Below are 19072 nucleotides of genomic sequence, written 5' to 3' on the forward strand. Positions count from 1 at the left end.
CTTCTTCAGAAGGTATTGGAATGGCTTCTGCCTGGTTCATGGCAGGGGGCACTACCAGTTGGGAACAATTTTAAATTATGTTTGAGTATAAAGTTAAGTGGCCCACTCAGAATTTGGTGCTCAAAATACAAAACCACTTAAAGACTGGTTTGTGCCATGACTTCTTAGACATTTTTTTTGTCCTTTTATTTTCCTGCAGTCCCTGAATTTGGGGTTGGGTTTAGTGCTAGTTCTCCCATATTGTGAAGATGTAAACTTCTAGAGTCCTACCTTAATGTAGGGTTTCCTACAGGATTCTCCCTTAGATGGGCAGTTGGCCTCATCTTTTACCTCCTTTGTTCCATGAGCCACTATATCAAAGTGTAAAGTGTTGGATACTTTCCGGTCAAAACTCTCCTTTTCTAACTCGGTAATCCCTGGGTTGAGCCTTGGGCCTTGCAATTCATCTTCTGACACTTTTTGTATTTTTGGATGTATATTAAAGGCACACACATACACATAATCTTTCAAGATGCATCATTAAGAAGTGATAAGAGGTAGGGTACTTTTTAATTTATGAGGGAAAAGCCCTTTATTTAGCATTTAAAAATTTTCAACAAGGAGTTTAATTACAATAGTGTGTTATTCCTAGGAACAGAAAATCTTTGCTGAATTCTTAATACATTAATGTTAATTATACTTTTTCCTATTGAATCTATTCTTTTTCACTCTCCAGAGGAAATAAATTTAAAAAAACCAATGTGCTGCTAAAAGCACAGTGTTAGACCTGGAACTAGTCTGACTCTGATCTTTTATAAGTGACTTCATTCATGTTACAATTCAAATGTCTTTGTCTATTAAATGGAAGTAATACTAAATTATTCTCATAGCCCTTACTAGCTCTAACATTTTCATCAATCTATAGGTGCTTCCCCATTTCACCTCCAACACCTATAACAAACCTTATTAAAGAATAATAGTCCTCTTTCCACTGGCACAATCTTTCCATAATAACAATCCAGAGTCACTACCAATTGACTGGAAGATGGCACAAATCCTATTTGTCATCCCTATTCTTGTATATATAAATGACATCTTTTGAAATATGGTTAAACAATTTTTCTACTGTATTATATCCTTTGTTGCTTTTCTAATACTTGTAATAGGCTAAAATAATAATTCCCTAAAAAAATCATTCCTATTTTTCAGGATTGTAGAGGATTTAAGTATGGAATTCAAATTCTTCCTTGGAAAAAAAAGTAACGGAAATCATCAGATCAAACAAGCAAAAGTATTCTCAGCTCATTGTAAAAGCATTCTATTAAGAAAAGTGCAAATAAATAAAAGACAACTAATAGTGTACTTCAGGTAGAGAATAAAAATTTAATAGTAATATCATAAAATAAACATATAAAAATCAAGTATTTACTTTTGGATGTTAGAAGTAATATACATAATAAATTCAGCATAGTACTGATAGTGCTGCAAGATAAGATTTTGCTGTTCAAATTATAGATTATGTCAATCAGCCTGCTATGTACCTCTGGGCTTCAAAAATTATGCTGTTATTACTAGAAGCACCTGGACTTTAGATATCTGCAGTGAAACCAGGTAATACCTGGCCTATTCCAACTGAAGCTGTGTGACCATCATTTTACTGATCATAATGGAAATAAAAGAGGCAAACATTTTCCCCCTTGGAATACTAGTTATCCAAACTGTCACAATGTCAAAATTAAAAAAAATTCCTTTTTCCATATTGCCCTGGAAGAATATACATGAGAGGCAGTTAAAAACAAAAAGGGGCAACTCTGTGATATATGCTATGTCAATGTTATAATTTATAGACTGATTTTTCCATATAATATTCCTGATTCTAGTCCTTAAAAAGAAACAAGAAAAAAAAAATAAAAAAATAAAAAGAAACAAGTAATTAATGAACTTTTTAAATACCAGGAAATACAATTTTGCTATTTTTCTATAATCACATTTTTTAATGATTTATAAGACTGATTTCTACAGCCTGTTCCACTGAGCTAGTTCAGGAGACACACTCGTTGAGAAAGGACAGAGAATATAAACCTTAAGCTAAAAATTCCATCTTCAAAATGTTAGGATTTAAATAGAGCCCTTGACAAGATTATTTAATACCAAATTGCTGGCTACGAAAACATGTACACAGGAAGAAAAGGTCATGCTTAAATACTTAAATGAAAAATTTAATACTTAGTTGAAAATAGGCAAGTGTTTCGTAACTTAAGTAATTTTCTTAACCTAAAGACATTTGCTCAAAGTAAAAGTTACCTTCTTGCATTGGTAAATCTTTTTTAGAACCATTAAGTCCAGTTCTGGATCAATGTCTCTTATGCTTTGGTTGGATAATTTAATAAAGTATATATTCTGTGGGAGTTTACTATAGAAAATGAACAAAATAAAATAGATAAAATACTAGAATCTTAATTGAAAAATGGCATGTTTCTCCATCTTTTTCATGCAATCAGCATGCCCATCTTAAATCTGATAATTTGTAGAAAATTGCTATATTTCCCACTGCAGCTTGTTTTTCTGATGAGCCAAACATAAATGCTTTCATATAGTTGAGAATTAAAGAATATTCTGACGATTATTCATCATTATCTGTGGAAAAGAAAAGGAAATTAGTTCACTTCATCGCAAATCAAACTGTATGTATCTACTTAGTAAAAAATTCATTCTTTTACACACTATAGGAAAACAGCTTTAACGTAGCTTTAAGTATAGTTATTTAATATTATTTAATATCACACACTCAGTATAAAATATTTAAACAGTACAATGAAGAATAAAGTGCAAAACAAAAATCACCTATAAGCCAAAGATGACCAATGTTAATAATTCTATGCAAATCTTCTTAAATTGCGTATTTCCTCATTCAAGCACATAATGTATGGAAGAATAAACAAGTGATAAAGCAAGATTATAAAATGTTAATGGCAGAATCTAGCTGCTGGGTATGTGGGTGATAATTGTAAAGTTCTTTCAACTTTTATGATGAAAATTTCACAATATGTTGAAAAAGAAGAAATCATGGATATACTCCATGTCAGTTTCAGTGGCTGCACAGGATAAGGTATAAATAAATTAACCATCCAAATGTCAAGTCATGTCCCTGCACTGCTTACAACTCTCCACTACACGTCCCCACTACCTGAGAATAGAATCTATGTTCCTTATGTGGATTGCAAGTCCTTTCATGATCTTACCTTTAAAATATTTCTAGTCTTAGCTACTTTCATTACTTATCTTTTCCAACTGTCCCTAGGATATATGCTTTAGTAACACTGACTTGGTTATAGTTCCCCTAATACATTTTGCATGCTTCTATGTTAAAGTATACATACTGATTTTGTGATAAATTCCTATTGATTTTTCAAAATCTAACTCTGATGTCCTCTCCTCTAGGAAGAATTACCCTGTCACCCCTTTTATTTCTTCCAATATTGGGGATCAGTACATTATGCAACACTTATTTTTTTAATATTTTATTTATTTATTCATGATAGACATAGGGGGAGAGAGAGGCAGAGACACAGGCAGAGGGAGAAGCAGGCTCCATGCAGGGAGCCCGAAGTGGGACTCGATCCCGGGACTCCAGGATTGCGCCCTGGGCCAAAGGCAGGCGCCAAACCGCCAAGCCACCCAGGGATCCCCATGCAACACTTATTTTATTGCTTCCAATGTTATACTTATCACTCTGTACTATAATTATTTTTAACAATTTCAAAATGTTGCAAATAGAAAAGTACAGAGAGAAAATTAATGAAGACACATGTACCAATACCTAGAATTAATAAAAGTTGATTCTTGGCTATACCGATTTGGGTTATTTATTAAGAAAAACACATTACAGAGAGAAAGTACACTTTCCCAATTTTATTGTCCTTTCTTTTTGCCCAAGGACATTATCAGTATCCTAAACTGATGTGTATCTTTTCCTCTCATGGTTTTTAACTTTTATTGCATATATGCACACCTAAATAAAATTGCTTTTAAACATTATATTAATGGTAATCTGTTCTACTTATTCCAGTCATCACATTTGTGGGGCTTATCCATATTGATAGATGAAAATTTAGTTCACTTAACCGCTATAGGGAACTTCATTACATAAGCAGAGCACAACATTCTATCTAAAATAAATGTGGAAGGAAGGTCTGCAAGTGTGGACTGCCAAGATTAATATTCTTCTATATGAGGACTTGGTGGCCTTTGCCATTCTACTATTGACCACAGTTATAATCCTTTTCTTGTGGAGGAATTTTTTTAGGAATAATATAAACTAATTTACAGATTTTATTAGTTCTATTTGACTTCTGACTCTGGATAGTACTTAGCTATGGACTAAATGGCATTAATTTACCAATAGCTGCCATTGTAGATGCTTACCAAACCTATACTCTAACAGTATTGGGCAGCTGAAGAAAGGAAGCCATCTTTTGAGGACTCAGATCATTTTCCATAAAATAAAACAGAAATGTATTTAGGACAATCTTCTTTTTAACTGATTTCTTAATGAACCGATATCACTTTTGGGTGAACTAGATATAATTTATCTGTCCTCTCCCTTCATTAATCTCCCCCTCCCCTAAAACAGAAAATAAAAGTCTGTAAGTAACATATGCAGATGACATGGTTTAATTATTATCTCCTAATGTGGCCTAAGAGAACAATCTATAAGACAACTAGATCTAAGGTCTAAGTATTTCCAATAAGAATGATTTTGGAACAGTTATTCTAAATCCAATCACTGTCTAATATTTAACTGTTTTAGGATTAACAATACAAAACATATTTATTCATATAGTTCCATATACATTTTACAACCAGTTTAGTGAGTTTATATATTAATATATGTAATATTTACATATTAATAAGTTGTAATGTTTTAGGGGTTTCAGTAAGATATTTTTTAAAAGGTTTCCAGGGTAAGCATTTGACTTTAACTGCTTTACACTCTTTCTAGGCTAAAGGAATTACTGATAGGCTTTATGATACATAACATTAGGGTCCTCATTCTCTTTTTTATTTGTGTGATACAAAATTTGTATGAAATTCTGATACTGCTTTTTCTTTTTTTAGATTGAATACTAACAGATACATAATCCTGTATTAGTATCAAGTGTACAACATACTGATTTTATATTTATACACACTACAAAATGGTCACCACCATGTCTAGTTACCTTCTGTCACTGTATAAAGCTGTTACAATACACTATATTCCCTATGCTGTACATTATATCCCTTGTCACCTTTGTAACTGGAAGATTGTACCTCTTAATCCCTTCCCTTATTCCATCCATCCCCCCACCTTCCCTGCCCTCTGGCAACCCACCAGTTTGTTCTCTGTATCTGTGTGTCTGTTTTTTTTTTTTTTTTTGTTAATGTTCTGTTTCTTTTATTTTTCTTTTATTTCTTCAGGTTCCACGTATAAGTAAAGACATATAGCATTCATCTTTCTCTGATTTATTTCATAATACCCTCTAGGTCCATGCATGTTGTTGCAAATAGCAAGAATTCACTCTTTCTGATGGCTGAGTAGTATTCCACTGTGTATACTTGCCACATCATCTTTATCCATTTATCTATTTATGGACATTTAGGTTGCTTCCATATTTTGGCTACTATATATATTACTGCAATGAACATATGAGTGCGGATGTCTTTTTGAATTAGTATTTTATTTTTTATTTTTAAGTAGTCTCTACACCCATAATGGGGCTTGAATCTATAACCCTGAGATCAAGAGTAGCATACTTTACTGACTGAGCCAGTCATATGTCTTACTGAAAATTAGTATTTTCGTTTTCTTTGGATAAATACCTAGAGATGGAATTGCTGGATTATATGGCAGTTCAATTTTTAATATTTTGAGGAACCTCCATACTGTTTTCCATTATGGATGCATCAATTTACATTCCCACCAACAGTGCACAAGAGTTCCCTTTTCTCTACCTCCTTGCCAACAATTGCTATTTCCTGGTGTTTTTGAGAACAGCCTTTATGACAAGTGTAGGATATCTCATCGTGGTTTTGACTTGTATTTTCCTGATGATTAGTGATGTGGAGCATCTTTACATATTCCTTTGGGTATCTTTATGTCTTTGGAAAAGTGTCTATTCAGGTCCTCAGACTTTTTTAAATCGATTTTTTAAATTGAGTTTTATGAGTTCTTTATGTATTTCAAATGTTAATCCCTTAATGAATATGTCTTTTTAAATATCTTCTCTCATTCAGTAGTTGCATTTTATTTGGTTGATGATTTCCTTTGCTGTGCAAAAGCTTTTTAGTTTGATGTGGTACCCTTTGTATATTTTTTGCTTTTGTTGTCCTAGCCAAAGGAGACAGATCCAAAAAAGTATTGCTAAGACCAATATCAAAGAGCTTATTGTCTATGTTTTATTCTCAGAGTTTTATGGCTTCAGGTCTTATTTAAGTCTTTAATCCATCTTAAGTATATTTTTATATATGGTGTAAGAAAGTGGTCCAGTCTCATTCTTTTACATGTAACTGTCCAGTTTTCCCAACATTATTTAGAGAAGAGACTGTTTTTTCCTTGTAATTTCTTGCCTCCTTTGTTGTAGATTAATTGAACATATAAGCATGGGTTTATTTCTGGACTCTCTGTTCTGTTCCATTGGTAATATGTGCCTGTTTTTATGCTAGTTTTGATTACTGTAGCTCTGTAGGATAGTTTAACATCAAGGAGTGTGATACCTCTTTGTTCTTCATTCTTTAGACTTCTTTGGGTATTCAAGGTCTTTTGTGATTCCATATAAATTTTAGGATTATTTTGATAGGGATTGCACTGAATCTGTAGATTGCTTTGGATAATACAGATTTTTTCTTAACATACTAATTCTTCCAACTGATTTTGAACAGTGTATCTTTCCATTTATGTCAACTTTTTTCCATCAATTTTTTTCATAAATGTCTTATTTTTTTTCCCAAAGTATGATCTTTCACCTCATTGGTTAAATTTATTCCTAGGTATTTTACTCTTTTTTGATGCAATTATAAATGGGATTGTTTTCTTAATTTCTCTGCTAGTTTGGGTATTAGTACATAGAAACACAACATCTTCAATTTCTTTCATAAGTGTTTTATAGTTTTCAGTGTACAGATCTTTTACCATTTGATTAGCTTTATTTTTAGGTATCTCATGTTTTTTGGTGCAATTGTAAATGGGATTGATTCCTTGATTTCTCTTTCTGCTGCTTCACAATTGGTGTAGAGATATGCAACAGATTTCTGTATGTTGACTTTGTATTCCGTGATTTTACTGAATTCATGTATCAGTTCTAGCAATTTTTTGGTGGAATCTTTCAGATTTTCTATATAGAGTATCATGTCATCTGCAAACAGTGAAAGTCTGACCTCATTCCCAGCTTGGATGCCTTTTATTCCTTTTTGTTGTCTGACTGCTGAAGCTAGGACTTCCAGTAATATTACTCAGCCATAAAAAAATAAAAAAAATAAAAGATAGGGATGCCTGGATGGCTCAGTGGTTGAGTGTCTGCCTTTAGCTCGGGTAGTGATCCCTGGAGTCCCAGGATCAAGTCCTCTGTTGCGCTCCCTGCATGGAGCCTGCTTCTCCTCCCTCTGCCTATGTCTCTGCCTGCCCCCTCCCCCACCCCCATGTCTCTTGTGAATAAATAAAATCTTTAAAAAAAAAAAAAAGATGAAATCTTGCCATTTGCAATGATGTAGAGGAGTTAGGTGTATTATGCTAAATGAAATAAGTCACCAAAATACAAATTCCATATGATTTTACTCATATGTGGAATTTAAGAAATGATACAGATGAACAAAGGGGGAAAAGAAAGAGAGGCAAACCATAAAACTCTTAACTATAGAGAACTGATGGTTGCTGGAGGGGATGTGGGGGGGGATGGGTTAAATGGGTGATGATATTAAGGAGAGAACTTGTGATGAGCAATGGGTGTTATAAGTAAGTGTTCAATCACTAAATTCTACTCTTGAAACATTACACTATATGTTAACTAACGAGAATTTAAATAAAAACTTGAAACTAAGGGGGAGAGAGAGAGAGAAACACATTAGATTTCTGTATATTGATTTTTGTATTGTGCAACTTTCCTGAATTCATTTATTAGTTCTAATAGTTTTTGGGTGGAGGCTTGAAAGTTCTCCCTAAATAGGATCCTTTCGTCTGGGAAAAATTAGTTTTACTTCTTTCTTTCTAGTTTGGATGCCTTTTATTTTCTTTCCTTGTCCAACTGCTGTGGTTAGGACTTCCAATACTAACTATATTGAATAAAAATGGTGAGAGTGGCCATCCTTGTTTTGTTCCTCATCTTACAGGAAAAAGCTTTCGACTTTTCACCACTAAATATGATGTTTACTGTGGGTTTATTATACATGGCCTTTATTATATTGGAGTATCTACCCTCTATACCCATTTTGTTGAGTTTATATTATAAATGGATATTGAATTTTATCAAGTGCTTTCAATGCATCTGAGATAAGCATGATTTTTATACTTTATACTCTGTTTTGTTAATGTGGTATATAATGTTGACTGATTTGTGAATACTATACCATTCTTGCATCCTCAGAAAAAAGCCCACTTGATCATGGTCTATGATCCTTTTAATGTATTGTTGAATTAATTTCCTAATGTTTTGTTAAGGATTTGCCTCTATGTTCACCAGGGATACTGGCCTATAATTTTCTTTCATTTTTTTGTAGTGTCTTTCTCTGATTTAGGTCTCAGGGTAATGCTGGCCTCATAGAAAGAGCTTGGACTCATTCTTCCCTCTTCAATAATCTGGAATAGTTTAAGAATGATAGATACTAACTTCTAAAAAAAAAACGTTTGGTAGAATTACCTGTGAATTTGCCTGGTTTACCTGTGAATCTGCCTAGCTGTTTGTAATAGTCTTTTATGATCCTTTGTATTTCTGTGGTATTGATTGTAACTTCTCTTTCATTTCTGATTTTGAGTTCTCTTTTTTTCTTGATGAGTCTTGCTAAAAGATTTATCAACTTTATCTCTTCAAATAACCAACTCTTAGTTTCATTAATCTTTTCTATTGTTTAGTCTCTATTTTATTTCCTCTGTGTGATGTTTATTATTTCTTTCCTCTACTAACACTGGGCTTTATTTGTTCTTCTTTTTCTAGTTCCTTTAGGTATAAGGTTAGATTGTTTATTTAAACTTTTTCTTGTTTCTTGAAATGGGCATGTATTGCTATAACCCTCCTTTTTTAATTGCTTTTGCTACCTCCTATAGATTTTAGAGCATTATGGTTTTTTTTTTTTCATTTGTCTCAAGGTATTTTCTGATTTCCTCTATCACTTCTTCATTGATCCATTGGTTTAGTAACATGTTGGCGTCTCCACAAGTATGTTTTTTTCCAGTTTCCTTCTTGTAATTGGTTTCCAGTTTCATACCACTATGATTAGAAAAAGTTGTTTGATATGATTTCAATATTCTTAAATTTACTGAGACTTTCTGTGTTCTAACATATGATCTATTCTGGAGAATGTTCATGTGGACTTGAGAAAAATGTTCTGTTTTTGGATAGAATGTTCTGTACGTATCTATGAAATCCATCTGGTCTAGTATGTTGTTCAAGAGTCAGTATTTCATTATTAATTTTCTGTCTGGATTATCTAACCATTGACATAAGTGGGATCTTAAAAGTACCTACTATTATTGTACTAGTGCCAATTTTTCCTTTTGCATGCTAATATTTGCTTTATGTATTTCAGTGCTCTTATGCTAGGTGCATACATATTTACAAGTGTTGTTACCTTCTTGTTTGATGGATCCCTTTATCATTATGTAGGGCCCTTCTTTGTCTCTTCTTATAGTCTTTGTTTTAAAATCTATTTAATTTGAAAAGTACTACTACCTCAACTTTCTTTTCATTTCTATTTGTAGTATCTTTTTCTATCCCTTCACCTTCAGTCTGTGTGTGTCTTAAGATCTGAAGTGAGTCTCTGGTAGACAGCATACAGATGGGAATTTTTTTTTTTTTTAATATACATTTAGCCACCCTATGTCTTTTGAGTGGAGAATTTAGTCTACTTACATTTAAAGCAATTATATATAGGTAAATGTTTATTATCATTTTGTTCTTTTCTTGTTTCTGTAGTTCTTCTTTGTTCCTTTCTTCTCCTGCTCTCTTCTCTTTGATTTGATAATTTTCCTTAGAGTTAAGTTTGGTGACTTCTCTATTTTTTGGTGTATGTATTACAGGTTTTTGGTTTGTGGTTACTGTGAGGTTCATATATAATAACTTATGTATATGTCAGTCTATTTTAAATTGGTGGGTATTTAATTTTGAATGTATTATAAAAGCACTACATTTTTATTCCCCCTACATCATGTTTAAGCTTTTTATGTCATATTTTATTTTACACCTTTTTCTTTAGTGTATCCCATAAGTAATTACAAATTTAGCTGATTTTATTAATTTTGTCTTAATTCTCAAACTAGCTAAGTCACTGATTAGCTACCTTTTCTATATGTTTGCCTCTATCCATGTGATATTTTTCTTTTATATAATTTCTTATTTTTTTTTAATTTTTTATTTATTTATGATAGTCACACAGAGAGAGAGAGAGAGAGAGAGAGAGAGAGGCAGAGACACAGGCAGAGGGAGAAGCAGGCTCCATGCACTGGGAGCCCGATGTGGGATTCGATCCCGAGTCTCCAGGATCACGCCCTGGGCCAAAGGCAGGCGCTAAACCGCTGCGCCACCCAGGGATCCCTATATAATTTCTTATTCCTAGTTATGGCCTACCTTTTCTTTTCTGCTTAAAAAAGACCCTTTAATATTTCTTTGGGGGGCACCTGGGTGGCTCATGGTTAAGCATCTGCATTTGGCTCAGGTTGTGATCCCAGGGTCCTGGGATGGAGTCCCGCATCAGGCTTCTATAGGGAGCCTGTTTCTCCCTCTGCCTATGTCTCTCATGAATAAATAAAATCTTTAAAAAATATATTTCTTTGTAAAGCTGATTTAGTAGTGTCTGATTTAGTTTGTCTGGGAAACTTTATATCTCCCCTTCAATTCTGAATACTAATTCTCTGTTACAGTATTTCTGGTTGTTAATTTTTTTCCTTTTAGCACTTTGAATATGTCCTGCAACTCTCTACTGGCCTATAGAGTTTCTGCTGAAAAATCACCTGATAGTCTATGAGGTTCCCCTAATGGTAACTTCTTTCTCTTGCTTCTTTAAATATTTTCTCCTTATTTCTCATTTTTGACATTTTAATTATTATGTATCTTGGTGTGGATCTCTTTGTGATCTTGTTTGGGACTCTCTGTGTTTCCTGGATCTAGATGTGTTTCCCCAGGCTAGGGCTGTTTTTGGCTATTATTCCTTCCAATAAATTTTCTGACCCTCTCTCTCTCCTTCTGAGTCCCCTATAATGCAATATTACAGTGCTTGATGTTGTTGTAGAGGTTCCTTAAACTATTTTCCTTTTCTTCTTGCTGTTCAGTTTGGGTGATTTCTAATACCCTGTCTTATAGTTCACTGATCTGTTCTGAGTATCATCTACTCTGCTATTTATTCTCTCTAGCATGTTTTTCATTTTTGTTAATGTATTCTTTCTCTCTGATTGGTACTTTTAGTTTCTGTCTCTTTCTTGAAATTCTCATTGTGTTCATCCATTCTTCCCTCAAGTTCAGTCAGCATTTTTATGACTATTATGCTGTACTCTTTATCAGATAGATTGTTTATGTTCATTTTTTTCAGTTCTTTTTCTGAGGTTTTTGTCTTATTCTTTTGTTGGGACATAGTCCCCCAACTCCTCATTTTGCCTATCTGATTCTATGTATTAGGTGTTTAGGTATACTTCTTAGTCTGAAGGAAAGCTTTATGTAGGAGATATTCTGTGCAGCCCAGAAGCACAATCCCCCATCCCCACCCAAGCCTCCACCCACCCCTGCTTCCAAGGAGGCCCTGTGTGGGCTGCATGTATCCTCCTGTTGTGGTGAGACCTTACTGCTGTGGATACACTGGTGGGAGGGGTTTGTCTCTGGCCCACATAGCAGTGAGGCCCAGCTGAGATGCACGGCTGCACAGAGCTCTGAATGGTGCATGAAACCCTGGCGTTAGCTGTCTATAGGAAGGGTTCCATAATGGCTCCTGCCAGTCCTAGGATCAGCATGGCAGAACAAGGTAGTAAAAATGGATGCTGTCAGTGTCTCTGTCCCTGGGAAGATCCAGCAGTTGCTTCAAGATCAGTAAGCGTTCTTCATTTATGGTTTATGTGCTTTTTATCTCATGTTTTGTGCTAATTTCTGGGTTGAATCAGTCTGCATTCAAGGTCTTTCAAGCATAGGTTTTCCTTTTCTATAGCTCTATGCTGACTTCCAAAGGCAGGTGTTTGGGGAACTTGTATCTCCTATGCAGGATCTAAGGGCTGGGGTGCCTGATGTGGAGCTCAAATCAATCATTACTCGGGGAAAAGTTCTGTACCTTTGAGATCCCTCCTGACCATGAAGTGCTGTGCCTGGGGTGTGGGTTTTTTTCTGTAGTGAGATCATATTTCTTCCTCTTCTATCTATCTCAGTGCTGTCCTTTGTTATGGCAGCTTCATTCATCCACTTTCTAGGTACCCTTCAGAAGGAATTATTCTATATGCAGTTGTGCATTTGTTGTGACTGCAGGAGGAGGTAAGCTTAGGATCTTCCTATGCTGCAATGTTAAAGCCTCTCCTCATTATCACTTCTTGAGGACTATATAAGCCTAGCCTGATTTTTGTAGGAGAGGTAGCCTTCTTGTAGGCATGTATTCTTTTGAAGCCAAAAACATGTGGCTTTTTCCTCGTGGCTCAGTTAACTCTTACAGTTCCCTACTTAAAGAGCAATACCAACTAAAGGTTTTCCAAGTATTTGTCAAGCAAATATTGTTAATTCCAAGCACATTGTTAATTACTTACAAAAAGCAGGATTGAAATAATACTTATGGAGAACTGCCCAAAGGATAAACAGTCTGAATATGAATATAACTAGTTTGGTATTCTTCATAGGTTTACTTAAGTGGAGTCATTCTCTGGCTTCATGCCATTAAATTACACCACGTCATATTATAAGAAAGACGCCTGTGAAATCCAAATATTGTAAAATTTACTGAAGATAATTTTTAGTCCATAATAGCACTGTTTTATAAAACAGTTTAAGATCTCAATAAAGTAAAAAATACTCAAGTACCAATGTTTATATTTTATATATTAATTTTGAAAACAAATATAGTATTTCAAAATTTAGAGGAAAAACATCTGTTTTATAGTCATAATTTACAACTGACATATTTTGAAAGACTAAGACTTGAGTTTTTTACTGAAGCCTATGGACTTAGATTCTTCAAGTCTAAAAACAATTTTCCCCTTTAAAGGGATCCATATGTTATTAAAATTTGAGGGACACTATATGATTGTGTCCTCCTTTTAAGAATCATGGGAAAATTGTTCCTCTGTTTTAATACCAAAAATAGCTGTCTTCTGAGTGACATGTTTTGTCTCAAGAGCAGTGACTCATGTAATTAATTAGGTTTCCTGTTTTGCTAGAAAGATAAGCACCAAATTTATGACCTATTCTCCCAAAATGTAGAGACCTTTTGAATATTAACTTTGTATTCTCACCTCATTCTTGGCTTATAATCATTACTTATGCTCATTTGCCTGATATGCTGACTTTCCCAAGCATTTTTTTAAACTTAATTTTACCTTGTACTGTATATATTTTTAAGTGAAATGTTAAACTTTTGACAAGATAGAATATAAATAAAACTTACGGAAATTTATATTGCTAAAATTAAGCAACATTTTAAATATTTCAAATCCTCAAATCACTTTAGCATACAAATCATACCTTTAAAGTAATCAGATTAATTTCGGCAGATATTCTAGAACAGAATTCTTGATTCAGTTTACAAATTCACTTTAAAAATTAGGCTCATTAATTCATTGTAAGATACCTTAAAACTAAAAGACCACAAATTATTTATCTTGATTCCCATTCATTCACTAAACTTGACTTCAAGAAACTTTAAACTTGTCCAAAAAAATGAAATGTACCCAGAATAAAGACTCATACAAAGACAGACCATCAAAAGAACCTGTATATAAGCTGTGAGAGAAATTCCAAAAGTTCCAAGATATTTTGTGTAGTGGAGCATCTTCATTAGAATAAATTCATAACCTTACTTTGAAGAAACTATTATTTATTTTGATATATAGGTTCTGACATTTTCCCCTCAAAGTGATGTTATAGTCCTTTAATACTTCTTTAAAGGAAAACAGATCGCTTAAGAATCAACAGATTAGTTGATGCAGAAAAACATACCAGTAATCAGTAAGACAGGGTAATGGCAAGCACCCAAGCTGAACAGCAAAGAGAGAAAAAAAATTTTTTTTAAAAATGAGGATAGATTTAGGCATCTCTTAGATAACATCAAGCAAACAGTCATTTGATAGGGGTCCCAGAAGAAAGAAGAAAGAAGAAAAAAGAAAGAAGAGGAGAAGGAGAAGGAGAAGAAGAAAAAGAAAAAGAAAGAGAGAGAGGTAGAAAACTTATGTGAAGAAATAATAGCTAAAAACTTCCCTAACCTGGGAAACGAAATAGACATTCAGGTCCAAGAAGCACAGGGAGTTCAAGGAGGTCCACACCAGAACACATAATACTTGAATTGTCAAAGGTCAAGGATGAAAAAAAGAATTTTAATGGCAGCAAGAGAGAAACAAAAAAGTTACCTACACGGGAAAACCAGTAAGGTTCCCAGTTGATTTATCAGCAGAAACTTTGCAAGCCAGAGAGAATGTAGCATAATATATTCAAAGTGCTGAAAGGAAACAACCTACAACAAAGAAAACTCTACCTGGCAAGATTATGCTTCATATTTGAGGGAAAGAGAGAGTTTCCTAGACAAAAAAAAAAAAAAAAAAAAAAAAAAAAAAAAAAAGATAAAGGAATTTATTACTACTAAACCAGCTTTATAAGAAATGTTAAAGGCAATTCTTCAAGTTAAAAAGAAATAGCTATAATTAGACATAAGAAAATAATGAAAAAGACATACAATATGACAGCATGTACATAAAATGTGGAGAAGTGGGGAAAAAGTTTTTTAAGAATGTGTTTGAAATTAAATTACCATCAAATTAATATAGACTGCTATATACTGAGGATGTTATATATGATCCTTATGGTAACCACAAACCCAAAACCTGTAATGGATACACAAAAAATAAAGAGAAAAAAAGGCGAAACATAGAAATTCATCAATCACAAAAAAAGAGAGCCAGAGAAGGGAACAGAGAACTACAAAAATAATCAGAAAACAACAGAATGGCAATAAGTACATCAATATCAATTAATTACTTTAAATGCAAGTAACTTAAATGGTCTAATCAAAAGATACAGGATGATGGAATGGACCAAAAAACCCCACAACTCATCTATATGCTGCCTACATGAGATTTACCTCAGATCTAAAGACACATATAGACTGAAAGTAAAAGGATGGAAAAACATTTATCAAGCAAATGGAAGCAGGGGGGAAAAAGGCTTTGGTAGCAATACTTCATATTAGACAAAATGGACTTCAAAACAAAGACTGCAAAAAATAAAAATAAAAAAAAATAAAGACTGCAACAAGAGACAAAAAGGGCATTTACATAATGGGGATCAATTACATAAGGGATCAATCCAACAAGAGGATATAACAATAGTAAACATCTAGGTACCCAATACTGGAGCACCTTAAATACATAATGCAAATATCAGTGAACACAGAGAAGCTGTTGGTAATATAGTAGTAGGAGACGTTAACTCTCCACTTACATCAATGGCTAGATCATCCAGGCAGGAAATCCAAAGTAAAGAGTATCTTTGAATGACACATTAAATCAGGTGGCCATAACAGATATACAGAACATTCCATCTCAAAACAACAGAATACACATTCTTTTCAAGTGCACAAGGAACATTCCCCAGAATAGATCATATCTGACCACAAAACAACCCTTAGTAAATTTATAAAAACTGAAATCATAGCAAGCATTTTTTCTGACCCACAAGAGTATGAAACTAGAAATAAATCACAAGATAAAAACTGGAAAAAAACCAAACACATGGAGACTAAACACCATGATACTAAACAAACAATGGGTTAATGAAACAAAGAAGAAACCAAAAAATACAAAGAGACAAATGAAAATGAAAACACAATGGTCCAAAATCTCTGGGACACAGCAAAAGCAGTTCTAAAGAGGAAAATAAAGCGACAGAAGCCTATGTCAAGAAACAAGAAAAAGCTTAAGTTAAACAATTTAACCTTACACCTAAAAGTACCAGAAAAAGAACAAAGCCCAAGGTGAGTAGAAGGAAGATAATAAATTCTTTTTTAAGAGACTTAAAATACAACAGGGAAAAAAATCCATGAAACCAAGAGCTGGTTCTTTGTAAAGATCAACAAAATTGATAAACTCTTAGTGAGACTCCCTAAGAAAAACGAGAAAGGACCCAAATTAATAAAACCAGAAAAGAATGAGAAGCAACAACTGACAACACAGAAATACAAAGGATTATAGGAGAATGGTTTGAAAAATTATATGCCAACAAATTAGACAACTAGACGAAATGGATAATCCCTAGAAACATATAATTTTCTGAAACTGAATAAGGAATAAATAGAAAATCTGAACAGATTACTAATAAATAAATTGAATTGATAAAAAAAAAAAAAAAAAGTCCAGAACCAGATGGATTCACAGGTGAATTCTACCAAACATTTAAAGAATACCTATTCTCTTCAAACTATTTCAAAAATAGAAGAAAAAGGAAAGCTTCCAAATACATTCTACAAGGCTAGCATTACCCTTACACCAAAACTAGACAAAGATATCACAAAATGAAAAAAAACCACAGGCCAATATCCCTGATGAACACAGATGTAAAAATTCTCAACAAAATATTAGCTAACTGCATTCAACAGTACATTCAAAGGATCATTTACCATGATCAAGTGTGATTTATTCCAGAGATGCAAGGATAGCTCAATATTCACAAATCAATCAATGTGATATGCTACATTACCAAAACAAAGGATAAAAATCATATGATCATCAATAGATGCAGAAAAACTATTTTATAAAATTCAACATTCATTCATGATAAAAAATTCTCAAAATAGGTTTAGAGGGAACATACCTCAACATAATACAGACCATATATGAAAAACCCATAGCTAACATCATATTCAATTGTGAAAAACTGGGAGCTTTTCTTCCAAAATCAGAAAAGTTATGTTCACTCTTGCCATTATTATTCAAAATAATACTCAAAGTTCTAGCCACAATAATCAGATAAGAAAAATAAATAAGAGGTATAACAGGCATTCAAATTGGTAAAGAAGTTAAACTGTCACTATTTGCAAATGACATGAGAGTATACAAAGAAAACCCTGAAGGCTCCACCAAAAACCTACTATACAAAATAAATAATTCAATAAAGTCTTGATACAAAATTAATACCCTGAAATCAGTAGCATTTGTATACATGAATAATGATGTAGCAGAAAGAGAATTTAAGAAAACAACTCCATTTACAATTGTACCAAAAAGAATAAAATACATAGGAATAAACCTAGAGGTGTCAGACTTGTATTCTGAAAACTGTAAAACACCGATGAAAGAAATTGAAGCTGACACAAACAAATGGAAAGCTACTCCATGCTCATGGATTAGAAGAATTAATATTGTCAAAATGTCTGTATTACTCAAAGCAATCTACAAATTCAATGCAATCCCTATCAAAATACCAAGAGCATTTTTCATAAAACTAGAATACTCAAATTTGTATGCAACCACAAAAGAACCCAAATAACCATAGGAATCTTAAGAAAAACAAAGCTGGGTATCATAATCCCAGATTTCAAGATATACTACAAAGTTGTAGTAATCAAAACCATATGATACTGGCACAAAAATAGACATATAAATCAATGGAAGAAAACTGAGAGCCCAGAAATAAACTTTTAATTATATGGTAAATTAATCTTTGAAAATGGAGGCAAGAATATACAATGGGGAAAAAGTCTCTTCAATAAATGCTGGTGGGAAAATTGGCCGGCTACACTTTATAAAAGAATGAAACTGGACCATGTCCTAACACCTAACAGCAAAAATTAAAGACCCTAATTTGAGACTGGAAACCATAAAAATCTAGAAGAAAACCGACTGGGCAGCCCCAGTGGCACAGCGGTTTAGTGCCGCCTGCAGCCCAGGGCGTGATCCTGGAGACCCTGGATCGAGTCCCGTATTGGGCTCTCTGCATGGGGCCTGCTTCTCCCTCTGCCTGTGTCTCTGCCTTTCTGTCTCTATAAATAAATAAACTCTTAAAAAAAAAAAAAAAAAGAAAACCTACTAATTTCTCTGGTATCAGCCATAGTACCATCTTGCCAGAATTGTCTCTTCAGACAAGGGAAACAAAAGCAAAAATGAACCGTTGGGACTCCATTAAAATAAAAAGCTTTTGCACAATAAAGGGCACCATCAACAAAATAAAAAGGCAACCTACTGAATGGGAGAAGATATTTTCAAGTTATATACCTGGTAAAGGGTTAATACCCAAAATATATAAACAACTTACACAATCCCACACCAAAAAAACCCAAACAATCTAATTTAAAAAATGGGCAGAGAACCCAAATAGACCTTTTTACACAAAGACATATAGATGGCTGACAGGCATATGAAAAGATGCTCAATGTCACTAATCCTCAGAGAAATGCAAATAAAAACCATAATGGGATATAACCTTACATAAGTCAGAATGGTTAGTATCAAAAAGATAAGAATTAACAAGTGTTGGTGAGGATGTGGAGTAAAAGGACCTCATACACTCTTCTTAGAAAATAAACTGTGGAAAACAGTAATGGAAGCTCCTTAAAAACTTACAAATAGAAATACCATAATGATCTAACAATTCCACTATCGGGTGTTTACCCAAAGAAAATGAAAGCACTAATTCTAAAAGATATATGCCCCTCTATGTTTATTGCAGCATTATTAATT

At 33.4% G+C, this 19072-nt stretch overlaps 1 protein-coding gene across 9 annotated transcripts in view; it reads right to left on the bottom strand.

Moving 5' to 3' along the window:
* Positions 1–1337: 1337 nt before the first annotated feature.
* Positions 1338–19072, bottom strand: part of NEK1 (NIMA related kinase 1) — a 229388-nt gene continuing 211653 nt past the window's right edge. For all 9 annotated transcript variants that reach the window (XM_038573569.1, XM_038573571.1, XM_038573575.1 and 6 more), the window contains one exon: positions 1338–2616. In XM_038573569.1, the coding sequence (XP_038429497.1) occupies positions 2603–2616 (14 nt within the window). In that variant the 3' untranslated portion in view covers positions 1338–2602. The remainder of the gene's footprint in view (positions 2617–19072) is intronic.

This window comes from Canis lupus, chromosome 25, assembly GCF_011100685.1.
Source record: "Canis lupus familiaris isolate Mischka breed German Shepherd chromosome 25, alternate assembly UU_Cfam_GSD_1.0, whole genome shotgun sequence".
In the NCBI taxonomy this organism is placed as follows: Eukaryota; Metazoa; Chordata; class Mammalia; order Carnivora; family Canidae; genus Canis; species Canis lupus.